This window comes from Dicentrarchus labrax, unplaced genomic scaffold, assembly GCF_905237075.1.
Source record: "Dicentrarchus labrax unplaced genomic scaffold, dlabrax2021, whole genome shotgun sequence".
In the NCBI taxonomy this organism is placed as follows: Eukaryota; Metazoa; Chordata; class Actinopteri; family Moronidae; genus Dicentrarchus; species Dicentrarchus labrax.
This window is the reverse complement of record NW_026136708.1, coordinates 20564302-20583038: the sequence shown is the minus strand read 5'-3', so window position 1 is coordinate 20583038 and position 18737 is coordinate 20564302. Positions and strand designations below refer to the sequence as shown.

The 18737-nt window shown below is 38.9% G+C and overlaps 2 protein-coding genes across 2 annotated transcripts; both read right to left on the bottom strand.

The window, feature by feature from the left end:
- Positions 1–4242: 4242 nt before the first annotated feature.
- On the bottom strand, positions 4243–12562 carry smpdl3a (sphingomyelin phosphodiesterase acid like 3A). Its single transcript, XM_051407947.1, has 8 exons — positions 12359–12562; positions 11381–11594; positions 8830–8974; positions 7977–8073; positions 7513–7676; positions 7204–7384; positions 6475–6599; positions 4243–5839 (listed from the first exon to the last, which is right to left on the bottom strand). Exons 1-8 carry the CDS (start codon positions 12447–12449, stop codon positions 5534–5536), a joined length of 1323 nt encoding a protein of 440 aa, XP_051263907.1. The 5' UTR covers positions 12450–12562; the 3' UTR covers positions 4243–5533.
- Positions 12563–14316: 1754 nt separating this feature from the next.
- Positions 14317–16208, bottom strand: LOC127367820 (fatty acid-binding protein, brain). The gene is made up of 4 exons (XM_051407957.1): positions 16065–16208; positions 15693–15865; positions 15204–15305; positions 14317–14603 (listed from the first exon to the last, which is right to left on the bottom strand). Exons 1-4 carry the CDS (start codon positions 16135–16137, stop codon positions 14553–14555), a joined length of 399 nt encoding a protein of 132 aa, XP_051263917.1. The 5' UTR covers positions 16138–16208; the 3' UTR covers positions 14317–14552.
- Between the last annotated feature and the right edge of the window lie 2529 nt (positions 16209–18737).

The following is an 18737-nucleotide window of genomic DNA, read 5'->3' as shown; positions in this document are numbered from 1 at the left end:
TTACAATTATTAATCTGTTATTAAAATTGTTTGGTAATTACTTAGTTATATTATATGAACTAATCTCTCAATCACTCACATGACTGATTGTTTCAGCATTTTAATTTTGTTGTTATAAATTCCCCAGAATATTTCAAAGTTGTAAAGTGGACCTCTTTTATTCACAGAAATGCATTTTTCTTCTTCTTGTCCTGCTTTTCTGCTCTCTTAAAATTTGCATTTTTTTGGGGGGGGAGGGGAGAAATGCTGGTCCCACTTGACACAGCCGCCATCAGAGAGTGAAGTAATGGGCTTTGTGGAGTCTGATTGGCTGTTGGGGAACTGCCTATGGTGGGCCCATACAAGAGCGATCTGGGCTACAAGAGGCTTAGAGCAAACTCCAATCTGAGACTGGACCCCCACTAGTGTACACACACACACACACACACACACACACACACACACACACACACACACACACACACACACACACACACACACACACACACACACAGACTCAGATTGCTTGTTGCTGTCCCCACTCCCTCATGAAGGAGTCCATTCATGCCCGTTGACAAATTACTACTGAAGCATGAGACTAAAGAGACCCCCCACCCCTCTGTCTCTGTGTCTCTCTCTCCATTATGGACTGTGTGAGACTTGGGTGTGAGAGAATATCACACGGGAGACCGGAGTTATGAAAGGAGCTTTATGTTTAGCTGCTCCTACCAACTATGGCAGCCATGTTTTTTTTTTTCATGTAAAAAGTGTAAAGTTACAGTAAAGTTTCTGATTGACTGATTGAATTTGTATGTATTATATCAAAAGAAGAAATTATATAAATCAGGAGTGAAATAAAATCCTGTTTCTAAAACTTTTCTGCTTTAACAGTGACAAACAAGAGAAAACAGAATCAAAAATACTTCTCAACCTACCTTTCCAAGATACAAAGAGGATAGATTAGGCCTTTTCTTTGCTTTACTAGATCTTTTAATGAGATCAGCTGCACAGTGATTAGGAAGCCATGCTCACACATGATTCAGGGTGGTGAGGGGAATGTGAGGAAGGGGTTTTGTATTAAATGCTACAGTTAAATCTGATTTTCAGAGAAAGAAAATTACAGTCTCAGTATCTTCACCTGCATGTGAAACTGATATTGTAACTGAGAATGCTGCATGGTACCTGTAGGCAGAGCTTAACAGCAACTCAGCACAGCACTAATCAGTTTTAGTCCAATCCAGACCAGACAAGGTCTGTTTTACACAAAAGGATTAGCCAATGTCCAAAAGAAGGAGGTCGTCTACGGTCACAGGCCACTGCGGACCCTGCATGTGACGTTAAAAGATACCCAAAACTTGTGTCTGCATTAACGCAACAACTCTCAAAGCCCTGTAAGGAAATCCAAGGCTGGTTTTGGTAATTTACAGGTCAAAATGCATCTAGATTTCTTCTTTAAAACCTTGGTTAAATTTGGTTAGTGTACATTGACATTGTTTCAACAACATTTAAAGTATTATGTAGCTTCATTCCTTATTAATAATAAACGGATAGACTGTGTGGTGCACCCGCCACACTGCACCATAATCAGAAAAGGACCATTAACATGACTGATGCCATAGCTGACAGCACTTTAAAGGACCATTGTGTAGGTTTCAGTGGCATCTGGTGGTGAAGTTGTAGATTGCAACCATTTGAATACAGTTCAGCTTTTAAAGCCTGTAGAAGAAACTATGGTGGTCTCAAAAAGCTCACAATGAATGCAAAAGGCCCTGTCTGTGTTTGGTTTGTCCATTCTGGGCTGCTGTAGAAACATGGCGGTTCAACATGGCAGCCTCTGTAGAAGAGGACCCACAGGTTGTAGAGGTGGTATTGGAATTTAACCAAAGTCATTAAAGACAGTTAAATATAATCTAGACATCTAAATAAAATCTCTGACTTTAGGTTTACCCTCAATGGTAATGATTATTGGGTGCTGTTCACTCATCTAATTAGCAAAGGTTCATGAGAGGTGCTAATTACCTAAGTGTTACTTAAAGCTCTTGTGCTGTGAAAAGGCCCCAAATTACTCAGGATCAAGACATTTTTGCTGCATTTACTTCCTTTAAAGTGCCTAAATTCATAGGTAGACAGGGAGACATTTCATGAATATAAAATATATTCATATTATATCGCTCCCTTCATCCTCCTGAGTAACTGAGAGATACAGTGAGAGTGACAGATGAAGTCAATTAGATGCCACCTGATATCAGCAGTTCAGGGCTAAAGTATGACTCGAAAAACTGCAGGAATTAAACTATTTAAAGAGGAGACCACTGATGTTTAAAACATAAGACTGGAACAGTGTTTAAAACCTGAAGATGTTAAAGAGGATTAGGGGAGCTGGAAGCTTGAAGGGTAATGGCACACACACACACACACACACACAGATTCCAGCTCCCCAGGAGAGGGCAGTTGGATGGCTATACTGTCCTGACAGTAATCCTCAGATTAACTGGTTGTGGGGCACCCCCAGTCAGCCAGCAGTCAGTTCGACAGTCAGCCAGACAGAAAGAGAACCAGCCAGTCAGACAGTCATTTAGGTAGACAGACAGACTAACAGCCAGCCAACCAGCTTCTAGTTATGTTTCTAAAGGTTTTCAGCCATTGGATCTCCTCTGTCTGACCCTTCAGAAACTGTCTCCTTAGTTTTCTACTTTATTTCATTGAGATATATTGCTGCTTATATGTCTGTACTTTGTGATACTTTATAATGGAGTATTTTTTACATTGTTTTAATGCTTTCTTTTACCCTTCAAGTGAAGGTTCTGGCTACTTTTTCATCACTGTAATTTTCTGAGCAAACCTCCTTCCTGGTCTGGCATCACGTTTGCCAACCAGCTCCAGTCTAACATGTGAAATATTAACTTCCAGCCGGTTTCAGGAACATGATAAATGATTTAATTTCAGTTCAGATCCAGACACACTGGCAAAACTGGCACATCTCAAAAAAAGAAAGGGGTCTTTGTTGTGCTAAGTGTAACTGGCCATGATTTTAAAAAAATGGTGATACCTTTCAGAAACTGCGTGGTCATTCATTACTATAGCACATATAAAAGCAAATTAAATGTAGTTTGGTTGAATTGGAGTCAGTGGTGTTGGGGTAAGGATCTCGCTCTCATACAAACACACAGAGCGTTATTTGCTGCCTCTGATTGGCAGGTCAGTGGTTAAATAACAGCAGCTAACAGTGAGCTCAGAGATGGATTCAGAGGACTGGGAGCTCTACTGCCGTTACCGTGGCGATGGAGTCCTCTCCCTCGCCACGCTCACCACCAACTCTGTCTCCACGGTTACGTTCTGTTAGGCACCGAGTGGAGGACGGCTAGTCGGGAATAATAATGGCAATGGGGGCACATGAGGGGAACAATTTTAACACACACACACACACACACACACACACACACACACACACACACACACACACACAACAGATTCACAGCTCGAGGCTCTCTTTCTTTTCTCCATGGAAAGTTTTGAATAATATAAACTTACTTAAAATTATCATTGCACTTTTTGGAAATCACTCCTTCTCTAACACATTGGTTCCCAACTGTTTTGGCTTGTGATTCCTTATAAATAGATACTTGGGTTGTGACGTCTTCAACCAAAAAGTAATCCTTACTTTCAAGTTTGGTTCGTGTGAGTGACTTTTAGAGACCTGAAGAGCAACAGTTATCCAGTTGTTCACAAGAAATACAGCGATGAGAAACAAGTCTACAAAATAAGTTTACTTTTGTGGGAATATGTCTAGAGAACTTGCTTGTACTGGTGCCAACATTTTATTTAGGCAAAAAAAACAACAACAACATTTTGTTAAAAAAGCTGCCAGTGGGGCTTTAAGAGGAGGTGTAATCAACATTTATGGAGGGAGGCAAGGGGACAAAAGAGTTGGGAGGGTGGATGGAGGGGATGGGGGTAGAGGGGCAAATGCTTGAGGTGGTGGCTGAGAAACAGAGAGGAGTTTCTGGAAAGTTTGAACAGGAGATGAATAAGACCGGGGGGCTGATGCTGGGAAGAGGGTGAAATTGAAGTGAGGGGGTCAGACGAGGTTAGTCGCTGTTCCTTTGCCTCCCCTGCAGAGACACACTAGCCTGCACAAGTTTTCACTGTGACTTTCAAGTTAGCAACTCTTACAGCCCTGCAGTTAAGTTTCTTTTTTCTATCATCCGTAACACGCTTGCTCTAATGACCTATTTGTGAAACAGAGGAGGTGGGTTAAACACATTCTTTGAATAAAGATCTTTATTTAGTAGAAAAATAAGTGATATGTAACATTAATTGTGTTACCTATTCATATTGCATCTTTATGTCACAGCACTGGTAACGTCACACAAATCACCACAGTTCATCATTCACACACATTTGACACAAATTAAATGTATTCCTGGAACAGTTCACATCTCATACTTGGAATTTTATATTTAACAAACATGTTTCAACTATGTGATAAACTGTATATAATGGGCATAGTCATGTTTAAAATGGCACATCTAAGTGTGTGTTCATGATTAATCAACACCATCAGCTCAAGTGATGGTCCCATTAGGCAGCAATTGGATCATTCCACAGATTAGGTATAATCCATTAGTGCAAGAAGGGATACAACTTGCACGATGGACTAAGAAGCTCCAACTCATTCTGAACAGATTTCAAATGAGATACTTTACTCTTTTTTTATGAGACATATCCAGATAAAAGCTATTATGTCTTAGCTATTATCCCTTAGAGTCAACATCACTCTTGAAACATGATTACAAGAATATTTTCTCTATTTTCAATTACTTATGTACTGCTATTTGAGGTCTGCAATGCAACGTTTCCATACCAAAAACTAAAATATCTAATGTCACCTGATGAAAAATCATCTTGGAAATAAAAATTTGTTATATTGCATTTTCTTTTCCCAGATAAATATTTGCCATTTCCCTTTTTATGACTCCATCATTTAGGTAACAACATGTATTATTTGAAAAAAAACCCCCAAAAAACTGAATGCGACTCCTGAGACAAATCCCTCAAGAATCCTACATTTTCATCCATGTGCAGCATGGCATACCCTTCATCATGATTTTTCTCATTAAGTACAAAAAAAAAAAAAATTAAAATCAAAAGCTAAATGAGATTCCTGAGATAAATCCTTCCATCCACATTCATGCCACCATTCTCCCTTGAAGTAAAACTGAGAGGAAGAGGGGTCAGATGAGAAATTAAGGCACTTTGAAGGCTGCAATTCAGTATTATCAAAGTATTTCTAATATTTTTCACATTGCATCGGTATATTAAACTACTGATTCACTGTGGAGCTGTGCAATTTGTTTGATGAAAATGTTGCTTGTAAAAAAAACATAAAAGGTAAAATAGTTGGATGAATATTAGGGAGGAGCAGATCCAGTGCATGGCATTCTCCTTTTCATGATTCCAGCAGAGTAAAAAATAATTTGATTTTAAATTAAAAATCAGAAACTAAATGTGAATCTTGAGACAAATCCCACGACAATCCTTCAGTTTCAATCCGCTACCATTCTCCTTTTGCAACACATTTGGAGTAGGACAGCTGGTCCAGGTAGAGCACCGCACACACCTGGCTGACCTTGCAGTCTCCCCCACAGATGATGCTGCTGTTGTAGCTGACCATGTAGTGACTGAAATACTTGTCAAAGGCTTTGGTCTGCGGCAGCCTGAAGCTCAGGCCCAGCTGGAGCAGGCTTTGTGGCAGCAGGTCAGTAAGTCCAAAAGCTTCAGTCATGATATATTCAAGCCTCCAGTCAGATCTTTGTTTCTCGTTGGCTTCCGTCAGATTCAAATAGTACTGCCAGATATCCTTCAGAGGGGGAGAAAGAGAGAGAGAGAAGCCCAGAGAAAGAGAGAGAGGAGAAAGGAGTCTTTATGAAAGCCAGAAACAGTTTTTGTGTGCTGATTGGCACCGTGATTAATCATCAAGAGGGACATTCTTTCTTCTGTCTTTGTCAGAGAGATACAAGTTAGAGTAGGTAATTTTTTGTGCAGGACAGTTTCAGTTTGACCTGAACTTGTCAATATGTTTGCTAAATCAAGCAGTTCTCAGCTCTCCTCTGAATAGTTTCAAACTTTAAAAAACGTGTTTTAAGGTTTTCGGTGTGAAATAAAAATCAGGGATCTCACAAGAGCAGGTCTGCGTCGATTGTAAAGCCCCACGTTTGTCAAATTTGTCAGACCGAATGTATCAAACATTCAGATTTTAGTTTGCCAGGTGTGATTTCAAGATTATACCATCTGCTTTATGATTTATCGATTCACTATATGTAATATTTGAGAGATACATTTATGACATATTGTCTGCAACTTCTGATAGAGTGGCCAAAAGTATTTGGACATTGTTTCACATATTTTTATGTACTTTTGGTGCAGTTTTGTTATATTCTGGGCTGGTTTGGCCTCCAATAAACTGATCTGGTTGTGCAGCACAGAGCTTCTTACCAACATAGTGTAGTCCTTACTGCTGTACAAGTACATGCGGAAAGCTGGGTTGTTAGAGTAGGGCTCCAAAACATGTTTGATCGGTGTAACAGCCGGGGACACAAACAGAGAATTCACTGGTTTACCTGGAGAACGAGAAAGCCAAACAAAAATACAATACAAATCAGTTGCACAAAACAGGGAATGCACTCAGGTTGTAAGCTTCTGTCCGCGATCCTCATCTGGAGATCTATTTGTTTTCTAATCACTCCTCGTACACTGGATGCTTACACAATTTCTCAAAGCTGCAGTTATACTGAAGCCCAATTCAGGGAAAAGGTAATATGCATTTGACTTATTCATTATCAAAAAGGTAAGGACGGTCAGTGCTTTAAAGTAAATGTGGTTACTGCACAGAGCCTTTACCTTTAACAGAATGAATATCAAAGCTTTGGCTTTCAAAGGTTTTTCTTTTATGTAGGATGTAAATCCATCTTCATTTTGGTGGTGTCCTGCACTCTTGCAGATTTGCTTTTATACATGGATGAAAACTCTTCAGAACCATGACAGTGGTCTATCGCTCTACACATGGGCCGCAGCAGGAACATGCTATTAATGGTTAGCATGGTTAACCTTTGCTGTGAGTATAACAAAAAACATAGCTGAGTCCTATTTGAGGCGGTGAAATCACGGTCCACTATATCAATAGAAAACATCTTTAACCTCCTTTTTGTAATTTGTTTTTTTAACCTTGTTGGTCCAACAGCACCATGATGCTGTCACGGTGGGTGTGGCCATAGAAATGTCCGGCAATGACGTGACTGTACTCCCTGCAGATGGCAACCAGCCTCTCGTTGTGGCTCTCTCTTATAGCAGTGGTGTTTCTGGCAAAGGGCAGGTACCCCACTGGTACATGAGCTATGATATAAACCTGGAGAAAGAAGTAAGCCACATTTAAGGTATGATAAATTATTTGACAAAGATGTACTGACTTGAAATCTGAACTGTAAGGCAGGTCAAAGGTCAGGGTTTGAGACATAAAAACAGCAACTGTTAGACCTTCTCCAGGCTCTGAGCAGCTTTCTCCAGAGTTTTCTCCAGCCACTCGAACTGTCCAGCAGGGTCTGTCATGTTACTTGTGACTTTATCAGGACCGTAGTAGAGGATGGTGTTGAGACTAACTACCCGCAAACCAGGTTTTACCAGCTGGGAGTAGAAACCACCTGCAGGAACAGAGCAAAGCACAAAATAAAGTTTTACTTGTTAGTTAGTTAGAAAATGTATGTTTTCAGTAGGCAAATGTAGTATTTCAATATGCAAATGTAATATTTTAATATGCAAATAAAAAGGTCAACATTTCTATTTGTATTTAATCCAAATACCAACGACTGAGGGAATGATATGAAAGTGCTGCCGGTGTAATGAAACCCTTAATTCTCTGTGTTTTAATATATTTATGTATTAACACTGTAGGTCTGCACATATCTGACAGAAACAAACTAGTTGATGCACTAACACGTCACCTTGTGAGAGTGTGAGCAGAGCTTCAGGCTGCAACCACGGTTTCCACAGCTGGGCAGCAGCTTTGTAGATGGCATTAGTGGAGGCTGTCATCTGGTCCTAAGAACGATACAAACAGCATGTTACATGGCAACATGAGATGCAGTCTCACATACAACGGCAGTTATAATAAAATACATTGCTATAATTGTTATTTCCTTTCTTCAAATATTAGGGTTTGCAAATATTGGCATCACATGATGTGTATGTTAGGGCTGCAACTAACTATCATTTTCATTTTCGACTGCAAATTATGTTCGAGATTAATCTATTGATTGTTTGATCCATAAAATGTCAGAACATAGTGAAAAATGTACATCCCAGTTTTGCAAAGTCTGAGGTGAAATCTTGAAATGGCTTGTTTTGTCAGTCCAAAAACCAAAGATATAAAACAGAGAAAAGCAGGACTTCTCCATATCTGAGAGGCTGAAAACAGCATTTTAACGATTTATCGATTATCAATTAGTCAGTCAGCTAATCAATCGGTACTCTAATCATTGCAGCTCTAGTTGATGTCAGTTATTATCCACAGTCATTACTGGGGCTCAGTCATTTATCAAATAATAAAATTCTGCCTCTAGATGCTTTTTATACTTGAACAAAACAGATATACATTCTACTATAAATAATTTCCTTGATCAAATTGATTTTAGATTCTGTATCAGAAAAGCTTCCCTCCCTCACTCACTTCTGTACAAGCTTGGCGGAACAGAGTGAAAACTCATGTGATGCTACATGCTATCATCATTTGACCTGTAAACATCAGTGTTTCTTCTCTGAGCAAAGCTTCTTCTGCTTGTCGTCCTGTGACGTTACCTGAGGCCAGTAGTCATGGTTTCCCAGGGCAGGGAAGACTGTCAGATTGGGGAAGTGCTGTCTGATGGTCTGGGTCATATTGCTGATCACCTGGATCACTAAGTCTGTAGAGAGCTCCTCTGCAGGGACATGAGGTGGACTGTCACTGGAAGAGAGGGAAAAAAATCCAGTATCATAAACCCGAGTCAAATGGGCCACAGAGAAGTTAAAGAGTATCAGTATTGTACATATTCACCATAATGCCTTCAGACACAAGACTTTGTATAAATGACAAGGGAATAGCATTTATAGTACAATGCTTTTTCCAATTTTTTTTGAAGATCTGAACAGGGTTTCCTGACTTTACAGTAATTACTTTTAATATATTTAACTTTTAACAAGAAACGACAAGAAAAAAAATTGCACAACAAAGACACTGACAATGTGCTACTAAAAGGATCTTTATCACCATTTGGGGATTATTCTTGTAGTTTTGTAATAATGACACAGTAGTTTTTTTTGCTAAAACTGTAACATGGTGACATAGATGGTGAAATTGAAGATGAATGCTTTAATTATTTCCCAGAATGTCTTGAGTCGACTTTAATATACTGGATTTATCACAGTTGTTTGCACACAGTTTTCCTGAGCAATGAGCAATTATTTCAGCATTTCAGGTGCACTCACTTTTGCTATTATCCAATGAATAAAGTTTTCTAGATAATCTAGCTAAACTGTTGGCTACTTAGAACCTGTGAAACTTATCTGACTGCTCAAGTTTCTTTCCCGTCAGACTTTGTAGTAGGAATGTAACTGTGTTCCCAGATCGCAGCAATTCATTTGGCAAGTACAGTCTTATTAGGGCTGAGAGAAATGACAGCCAAAAGTATGAATATAAGATTGTAATAAACTGAGAACGGAGAGGCATGAGGGACTATGACTTTGTTTTTGTTGGGCTGTATAATGACAAAATAAATGAGCAGACTCAAAATATCCTATATTTGCTTTTTACAGTAAACGGATGAGAAGTAACTGCGGTAAGTGATGAGTTACCAGTCAGCGCTACCAGTGGAAATAAAGGAAACCCCTCATTTTGCAACACTACTGTACTTCCTGTCCATCAAAGAATAACTGCTGACTTTCTTTTCCAGACATGGTTGGCCCAGTGGAGCAGTACACTATTGCAGAAACAGCATTAATCCCACTGTACAATGGATTTTCCCTTAAAGTAAAAAGGCAAACTAATGCTACAAAGCCCAATAACAATAGAATAAAGCAGAAATCTGCTTGCACAGTAACTTGAAAAAGACTCCCTGGGGTAAAGGATTAAGTGGCAAGGCGTTCTCTTAAGCATGTTTAATAAGCCTATGAATTCCTGGCTTAGCTGATTAGCTGTTGATTAATAGAAAGCTGTATGGAGGAACTGCTGTGACTGATGCTCACGACTGTGCTTACAATTTTTTCTGTGTCATTATCACAGTGTAGTTTCCACTTCCCTCAGAGAATATAGAGCGGTTCTTTAAGCTACTTTTCAGGGCGAGTGGATATCTCTCACTCCTTGTTCAAGGTCTGAGGTGGTGCTTCAGTGCTTGAATGAGGCTTTGGGACTTCAAATACAATGTGTCAGTCTTGTACAGTCTCCATCTTTAATTATTAATTAGTGGTAACCAGCTGAGCACTAAAATATGTAGAGAACTGAGAGGAATAAAAGAATCATTAGCTGCAGTCTGAATCCCAAGGTCCACTGGGTGCTCAACCACAAACCACAAGAGAGATCATAAAGTAAAGTGAAATTGTGGGTTTTATATTCAGCTGGGACCTCGCAAAACCCGGAGGAAGTGACACTTCTGTTTGCTTACACACATGAAAGCACACACACAGAGTAGTACACTTCCTACAGGAGCCCGCAGGACAATCAAATCCCTGACCTTAACCAAAAACATCACCTCACCTCTTTAACTATCCCGTACTGTCAGTACAGGATACAGTAAAGGTGAGTCCAGACTAAATGCGAAGAGAATTTTAGTTGTCAGTGCAACTTGAGCAGAATCTGTGCTTACCCTGAAGTTGCATGACATATTAAAAGAGCACTGTACTTATGTATCATTATTATGGACTGTCATTAGTTTTGCAGGTACTTGGAAATTAACCAAATAACGTAAAAAATAAAATAAAAATAAAATGCATCCTGTGGATGTCTGAACCACAAGAAATTATCATCAATTTTGTACAATTTAGCGTGGCTGAAAACAAATAACTACGAAACACTCCGTTGAGGAAGTTGGGAAATCACTCTATAGAAACATCCTTGTTCTTCAATTCTGAAACCTCAGAGTGGTTTAGTTCTCACATTAAAGCACAGAAGGAGAGACAGGACAGAGAACAGGATATGAAACTACTGTAAAAGCCACAGATATTGTTCCTATGTGCTGGTTAATCACATTGCTGATCATTTTCATGCAAAAAATCTTGAGGTTATTCAGTGTTTGGTTCCAGAAAAAGAAAAAAGCAGTATAATCTCCCTCCCTAATCCATCACTCCCTCTATCATTATTACTCATCAGTGTACTGACCCGGTCCATATGATGAAGTCCTGTGGCTGTGTGAGCGGTGCCATGTGAGCGAATGCTGACTGGATGAGGCGGTAGGGAGAGTCACACAGGAAGTCCCCGTACAGGCCGGCGTGGGTGGCGGGGACTCCTTTGGAGGAGAAGCAAACCTTGGTGGGGTCTGGGGCCAGGTGGTAGGTGGGGTCCAGGTGGAGGTCCGTGATGTGCCAGAACCTGCCTGGATAGATGGAGGGCAAAGTGAAGAAGAAGAAAGCATGACATGTTTATAGAGATGAAAGAAAGAGACAGAGACAAATAACCTATAATATAGTTTGAGGGCACACAACGACCACTAAACAGATCTGTGCAAATTTAGAGAAATCGTAACGGGTATTTCATTTCAAACTAACTTACATGTACAATTATAGAGCAAAGAAGACTAGATTTTGCTTCTACAACCAGATCAAGATCTGTTTTTTTATCTATATAACTTAATTATAGTACATATAATATTAGGGGATTATTATTTTTGATTTTATTTAGTTCTAAAACAAACTCTAAACCTTTCATCCAAACTTTAGGCCATGAAACCTTCAATAGCTCCATTAAATGTGGGATTAAGTGTAGAGGAGTGTGCGGTTCTCTTTGGAGACATTTCTGGCGAAACTCCGTTTAAAAAACTAGTCAATTACCAAGTTTTTGATCACGTGCAAACAAACTGTAACTTTCACAGCAACATTGAACACTTATCATTAATCCATAATGTCTTAGGGTAAATTCGGCGTACATGACATCCACCAATCAGGATTAAATACAAAAAAACATAGATTTTTATAGCTGAATCTCAACACATGTTTAATATTGTTTTTCCAACTTGACTGGAGTGCAAAACTAAGCCTACTAGCTAACCAAAATATCATAAGACCGACATAAGGCAGATATAAACTACCAGCTTTTCACCTGAGTTCTGAATAGCCAGAAGTCCAGGGCTCTTCCACTCACCTGTGCCCGGCAGGTAGCTGCTCCCTGTGGGTGCCGCAGCCAGCGGAGCCGCGCCGCTCAGCAGCAGAACAAAACTCAAAAGATAAACCATGTTCGTTGTGTTCAAACCAGAAAGTATGATCTCTCTGCAGACATATAAACTAAAGCGGCACACGACGGCAGGTCATTCTCCTCGGACATAAACAGGAAGTACAGTGAGGAACTGGTCACGTGATTGCCTGTGTTTGGAAGCTGAAGGGGAGGAACTTCTGAAAATGAAAACAGAAAGTGTGCAGGGTTTGTCCTCCTGCAGGGTTTGAGCTGGGAAGTCAGTGTAGTGCCATGAATCATTAATATATTTACTTAAGTGCTGAAGAAAATGAACATTTTACATGCAAATATATATGATGATCTCATAAAATAGGATGCAATGTTTTAGATTTAACTACCCAACCAAATATAACATTGTTAAAATTAACACAATGCTGCTTATACATTGTTATAATATCACAGGGACCATGGAGTACTTTTACTTTTGATGCTTTTATTTCAAAGTATTTTTACAGTGTGATGTTACTACTTTTACTTAAGTAAATGATCTGAATACTACCTAATAATAAACTGATTTCTCTAGTCACTCTGTCCTAACACATATTTGTGTTATTTGTGTCCATTGTTCCCTGTAGGAACAGAGCAGAGGTGGCAGAAGTATTCATATTATTCACTCTTCACTGCGTGATGCTGACAAGGAAAGCCCTGTTTCAGCAGAGAAACTACATCCTGTATTGATTGTTTTATTTTTTAAACTCAGCTAATTCCATATCCTCCTTCGAGTTGTCCGATAAATGTAGTGAAGTAAACATTTATTCTCACAAAATGTAAAAACATCAAATCATAGTGATAGCAATTGTTCGCAAACCTTTTTGGCTTATGAGGCCAAGTCTATGTGACCCCTCATCACAAATTATAGCCTAATCTGAAGTTCAACCATAGAGTGATTTTTTCTTATTGGATTATTTGATTTTAAGGATTTTAGGATCCCAAGAGCTTAAAGTATTTCACATGTACAGAAAACATTTATTTGTGTAACATAGATTTTTTCACTTTTCTTTCCTAAAGCTATTTGCACGGCAAGATAAGATGAGATGAGATGTTCCTTCATTGATCCCCCGTAGGATAAATTCAAATCAGACACAGCAGCATAGGGGAATATACTGCAAAAAGTACAGAAGTGTAAAAGTACAATAAAGAATCACAAAATAAGAATATTATAAATATAATAGAAAATGTAAGACTATAATGAAAAATATATACACTATTTACAAGATGCAATAAAATGGTGTGCAAAATATCTTAAGCAGCGTATAACTAAAAACTGTGCATGTGCAAATAGTTAATGCGTTGTAGGTTGAAAGTTAAACCAGTCTTCATGATACCACTAAAGAAGTAAGTGATACAATATATTTGGGTGAATTGACCCTTTAAGTACAGTCCAGTCAAAACATACGTCTGGGGCTGGGATTAAAGAGTCATTTGAGGCCTTAAAATCAGATAAAAATCCCATCAGGGGAGCAATCAGAGACAAACCGTTTGCTCTGAAGGGATAATTTGGCATATTGCTCCACTTTGTCCCAGATAATCGTTTCATTACACCAAAAGGTTTTGAAGCTGGGATAGGATATTGTATTGGATTTGTTTTATAAATTAACTAGCCCTGATTCTCAGAAATGCTCTTAAACACAAACAATGTGTTGTAATAAGAGATTGTTTATTGTGCAACTACAGAATAATGTCTTGTGTTCATAATACAGTGACACTTAATGGTCTGTTCCCCTCCTCCACAAGGTCGGAGGTCAAGATACGGAGCAGATAGGGATTCAATTGTTCCGGCTGAGGAATATTTATTCTCTCATTGACCGTATTGAATGATGGAACTGTTATAACACAATATCAATACATCACCAGACAAGAGACAAGAGTTTAATCTCTGTGTTTTTTTTAATTTTTTATTTCATGTTTCACACAGGGCTGCAAAGACGATCCATCCATCACGACAGAAATGTTTTCATATAAAAAACAAAAAATCTTACAAAACGTGCAGCCTGCAGGCCGTGTACACGTGGAAGAGGATGAAGTGCAAAGAGAAGCATACAGTCAATAATAATTAGAAAATCAACACTTCTTGGCCAGTTTGGGATGCTGTCGGCCGGAGCACTCATGCCTTCTCATAGGTACGCACCGCATGGATGTCTTCAAAGGTCAGATTCTGCAGGGGAGAGAAGACAGTTACCATGACAGGGAATTGAACGTCCCAAAATTGCTCATTTGAACAACAAATGACAGGTCAGCGTTGTGGTTGAGCGGAGAACTTGTAACAACTAGTGAGGAAGTGTTTGGCAGCTGACTGGTTGGTCATTGGTTGAATAACAGGAAGCTAATTTGACTATGAATGCATAAAAAAGGAATCTGTTCCTTTTTAACATGAAGAAAGCACTAGTATTATATTTTATGATTCCTGAGATACTTTTTATATGAGAGCATACACAAAAGAGTGAATGGGAAAGCTCGGGCGCAAAAGAAGTTTCCAACGAGAACTGATTTCATAAGAAATGATTTTGATAACAACAATTCAGTATCAATTGTTGATATTGAGAGCTCCTGAAACATCATAAATATTTTATAAAACTATGTATTTCTTGGTGCTATATTCTAAAGACATTTCCCAGATGATGATTTTACCATCTGTATCTTCCTTAGAGATACCCAACTGTCATTTATTTACTAAAACATGTAAATGTACTCCATTTAAGTCATGTATATTGATAAAGTCACACAACTACGTGTGATCTGGGTCTGTATGGCTTACCATGACCAGCTTGCCATCCTTGATTTCTCTGACGAACTTGGTCTCTTTGCCGTCCCACTTCTGGACGTGGACCAGCTTGTCTCCATCCATTGTCACTGTGGACTGAAAGACAAAGAATGCTTTTAGCAAGTGAGGCGGAAAATGAGTGCATTAAGATGCAGCCAGTTGTTGGTCTATTTCCGGAGATCTCAAGATGTCAATTCTCGTCACCGACCCACAAATTACTTTTTAAGTCATTTTCTACTCTACACATACGGGGGAAAGAGAGTTAAGAATAAAGTCTTGGATTGAATACGATTTTTGTGAATTAATTTTATTAGTTGAACACAAGTTAAGCACTCCTGGAGTCTGCGGACTGGACTGGTGGTTTAATGGGTTGTTCAGGTAGGACAATTCTTGAATTTGCATCTAATCACAGTCTACTTACATGTAGTTTATCTTTTTATGAATAATCAGGAATGTAGACAAGAATTGTTGGGATCAACTTACTTTGCAGTTCCTGTCATCAGCGGTGGTTTCATCGAACTCCTCTCCCAGCTTGAAGGAGATATCTGTGTTTTTGAAGGTGCTCTGGGTGCGAACCACCACCTTGTCACCCTCCTGGCTGATGATTACTGTTGGCTTGGTCACATTACCAACCTGCCGGGTGGCAAAGCCCACTCCTGACCAGGGGACAAAGGTAAAATATAGCTGTTAATGGCCTGTTTTATGTCAACCTCTGAACATTTCATCTGTTATGGGCACAAAAAAATTATCTGAACATAATTATATTTATCACATTTTTGGGGGAAATGAAAAAATAAAAACGTACTAAAACGTAAAACAGAACAAGAAAAGAAGAAAAAGAAGACTTTTACTCACCGAGTGCTTTCATGTACTCATCAAAATTCTCACTGTCAACCAGTTTCCAAGTGGCACAGAAGGCGTCGACCATGGTGAAGGTTTAAGAGAGGCAAAGTAATCTCCAAAGCACACTGAGCAAGCTGCAGCTTTTGCAAGTTTCCCCCCTTGTGTTATTATTCTGCTCCTTATTATTATGCATGTAGGTGGGTGGCGCCATGCATCCCATTGGCTCAGGAGATTTTCTCTGAGTTGTTATTGGATATTTAAATTGGGTCATAGTCTTGGACCCTTAGACAAGAAAAAGAAGAAGAAAAAAAAGCTAAATTAGCCCATTTGTATGCCTAATGATGTAATTACTCACCCATGGGTGTCAGTTGGGTTTGGTGAGGTAAAGTGATGGTGCCGTATCTCGGCCTAAGGAAATCCACATTTAGGAGTAAGAGGGAGTAAAGACCAAACCTAGATATTCATTTGCATTTGACCAAAATAAAAGATGTAATTAAACCTCACAGGGAAACATTCACACACAGTTCCCTCTGAGCTTGTCAGAAACTGTGTGAAAATGGGCTTCAGAGAGTTGGTAGTAAATGACATGGAAATGATAAATCAGTTAGCAAGCTTTAGGAGCTAATCCATATTTATGTTTTAATTAATCTTCCTCATCTTAATCCCCTGTTCACTTTGCGTTAGAGACAGGCCTTCTTGTGTCTGGAATGTGTCCTGTAGGGGAGCGTCGGTGAAGCAGAATCAGTTTGTTTGACAGCCCTTTGTCCTGAGCTGCATTAACAACCCCCCCGACTGCAATTTCTTCATGCTCAACACACACACTAATTACTGTCCATAAACGTTTGTGTGTGTGTGTGTGTGTGTGTGTGTGTGAGAGAGAGAGAGAAAGACAGTGAGTATGTGTGTGTAGGTTCTGCTTTCTCACACAAAGTAAATGTCCCTTTAGTGTCATATCTGCTAAAAGATTTGTACCGTAAGAATGTTTTTCTTGTTGACGCAGTGATTAAAGGAGGCAAACTGTGACTTCTATTAGGCAAGTTACAACTGCTACAGTCAGCAAAATCCAGTTCAAGTTCAAGATCTCAGTGAAGCAGTTGTTAGCAATGAAATTCTTAGTTCTCTGCTCCCTCCAACAGTGCTCATACAGTATGTATAAAAAGAAAATCACAAGTAAAAATAGGAATATATATGTATATATATACATATATAATGTTTATATTCTCAGAAAGATGGTCAGTGTCTGCAGCAAGATAACCAGCAACACACAGGAAACTCTCTGATTGTTCCCATCCTTTTACATCAGCAATGTCAGTCAACTGATAGATTCAAATACTCCTTTATACTCTCTGACATCTCCCTCCTAAACTCTAGGAAGAAAAGGTAGGTATTTGCTAAATGTTTTATTGTTTTCAAAAAATAAATCTTCTTAGTTGACTGTGTTTTGATGTTGTTTCTGGTCTTAGTGTTGTATTTAAGTGCTTTGTGTTCACGCATCCCACTGCTGCTAATCAATGTTGTGTCGACTCGCCTCCTGCTGCTGCCTCTTGGCCAGGTCGTCATTCTGAATGGCAATTGGTTCTCAATTGACTTATCTGGTTGAATAATGGTAAAATAAATAAATCAATTGCCCCACTGAGGACAAATAATTTTTTTGATTTATATAATACGGTATTCTGTTCTCACTCAATACCATATTTTCATGATAAACATCAATTTGCAACTCAAGATCTTTAATATGAATGTATGTTTTCTGTCAGATATCATTCTGAGTGCAGGCAATCCCCTCCTGAAGAAAAGGAGGGGAAGTGAAGAGATGTATAACGTGGAGAGAGAGAAGGAGTGAAAAAGAAAAAATATCTTGCATAAGATGTATAGAACTGATAGAGCTTCCACATGAATAAATTGAGTTAAATGTAATATTTACACAGTATGCAGTGAGTACAAGTACCTGATACTGACACTCCGGCCAATGCCTGCACTCAGAATGATATCTGACAGTTCATTGGCTCTTATAAATTATTATCTTTCTTTCTTTTATCCCTTCTGCTTTTTCACTGAAAACATGAAAAAAAGATGTTCTCACCAAAGAGCAAGAATACTCCAAGGATCTCTGGCGCCGCTCCCTGGCAAGAAATAGGAAAGTGTTTGTGTTTGAAATAACAGAAAGTTGAAAATCAACAGTTGCTGTGTGTGTTTCCTGTTCCCATAGTTACACACAGGTGATCTCCTTTTCACTTATAACTAGTTGGTTTCTTGTCAGTCTTTTATTCCCAAGGTCAAGAATGAAAAGAAAAAACTCAATTATTTTGTACTTTATGTAATAATTTAGATTTTTACATGAATGTAACAGATTTAACATTACAGAGTAATTCTCTGTTATTCAGGGTCTAAAATCTAACACAATACCAGTTACATCCACTGTGATTCAACAAGAAATACTAAACTCCACAGCTGATAAAGCACGTGTGTGTGTGTGTGTGTGTGTGTGTGTGTGAATGTGTGTGTATGACAGCACATTGATCAGGAAGTTCATCAACCCAAATCCAAGATGTTTTATGTTCATTTACATGTCAAGCAACCAGATAAAGTTGTGTTATTGTGCTACTAGTTAACCTACTACGCCCCCTTCTGGACAAAAGAGCTTTTTACAGCAATAAATCGTGATAATGTTTCAGTAGAGAGACG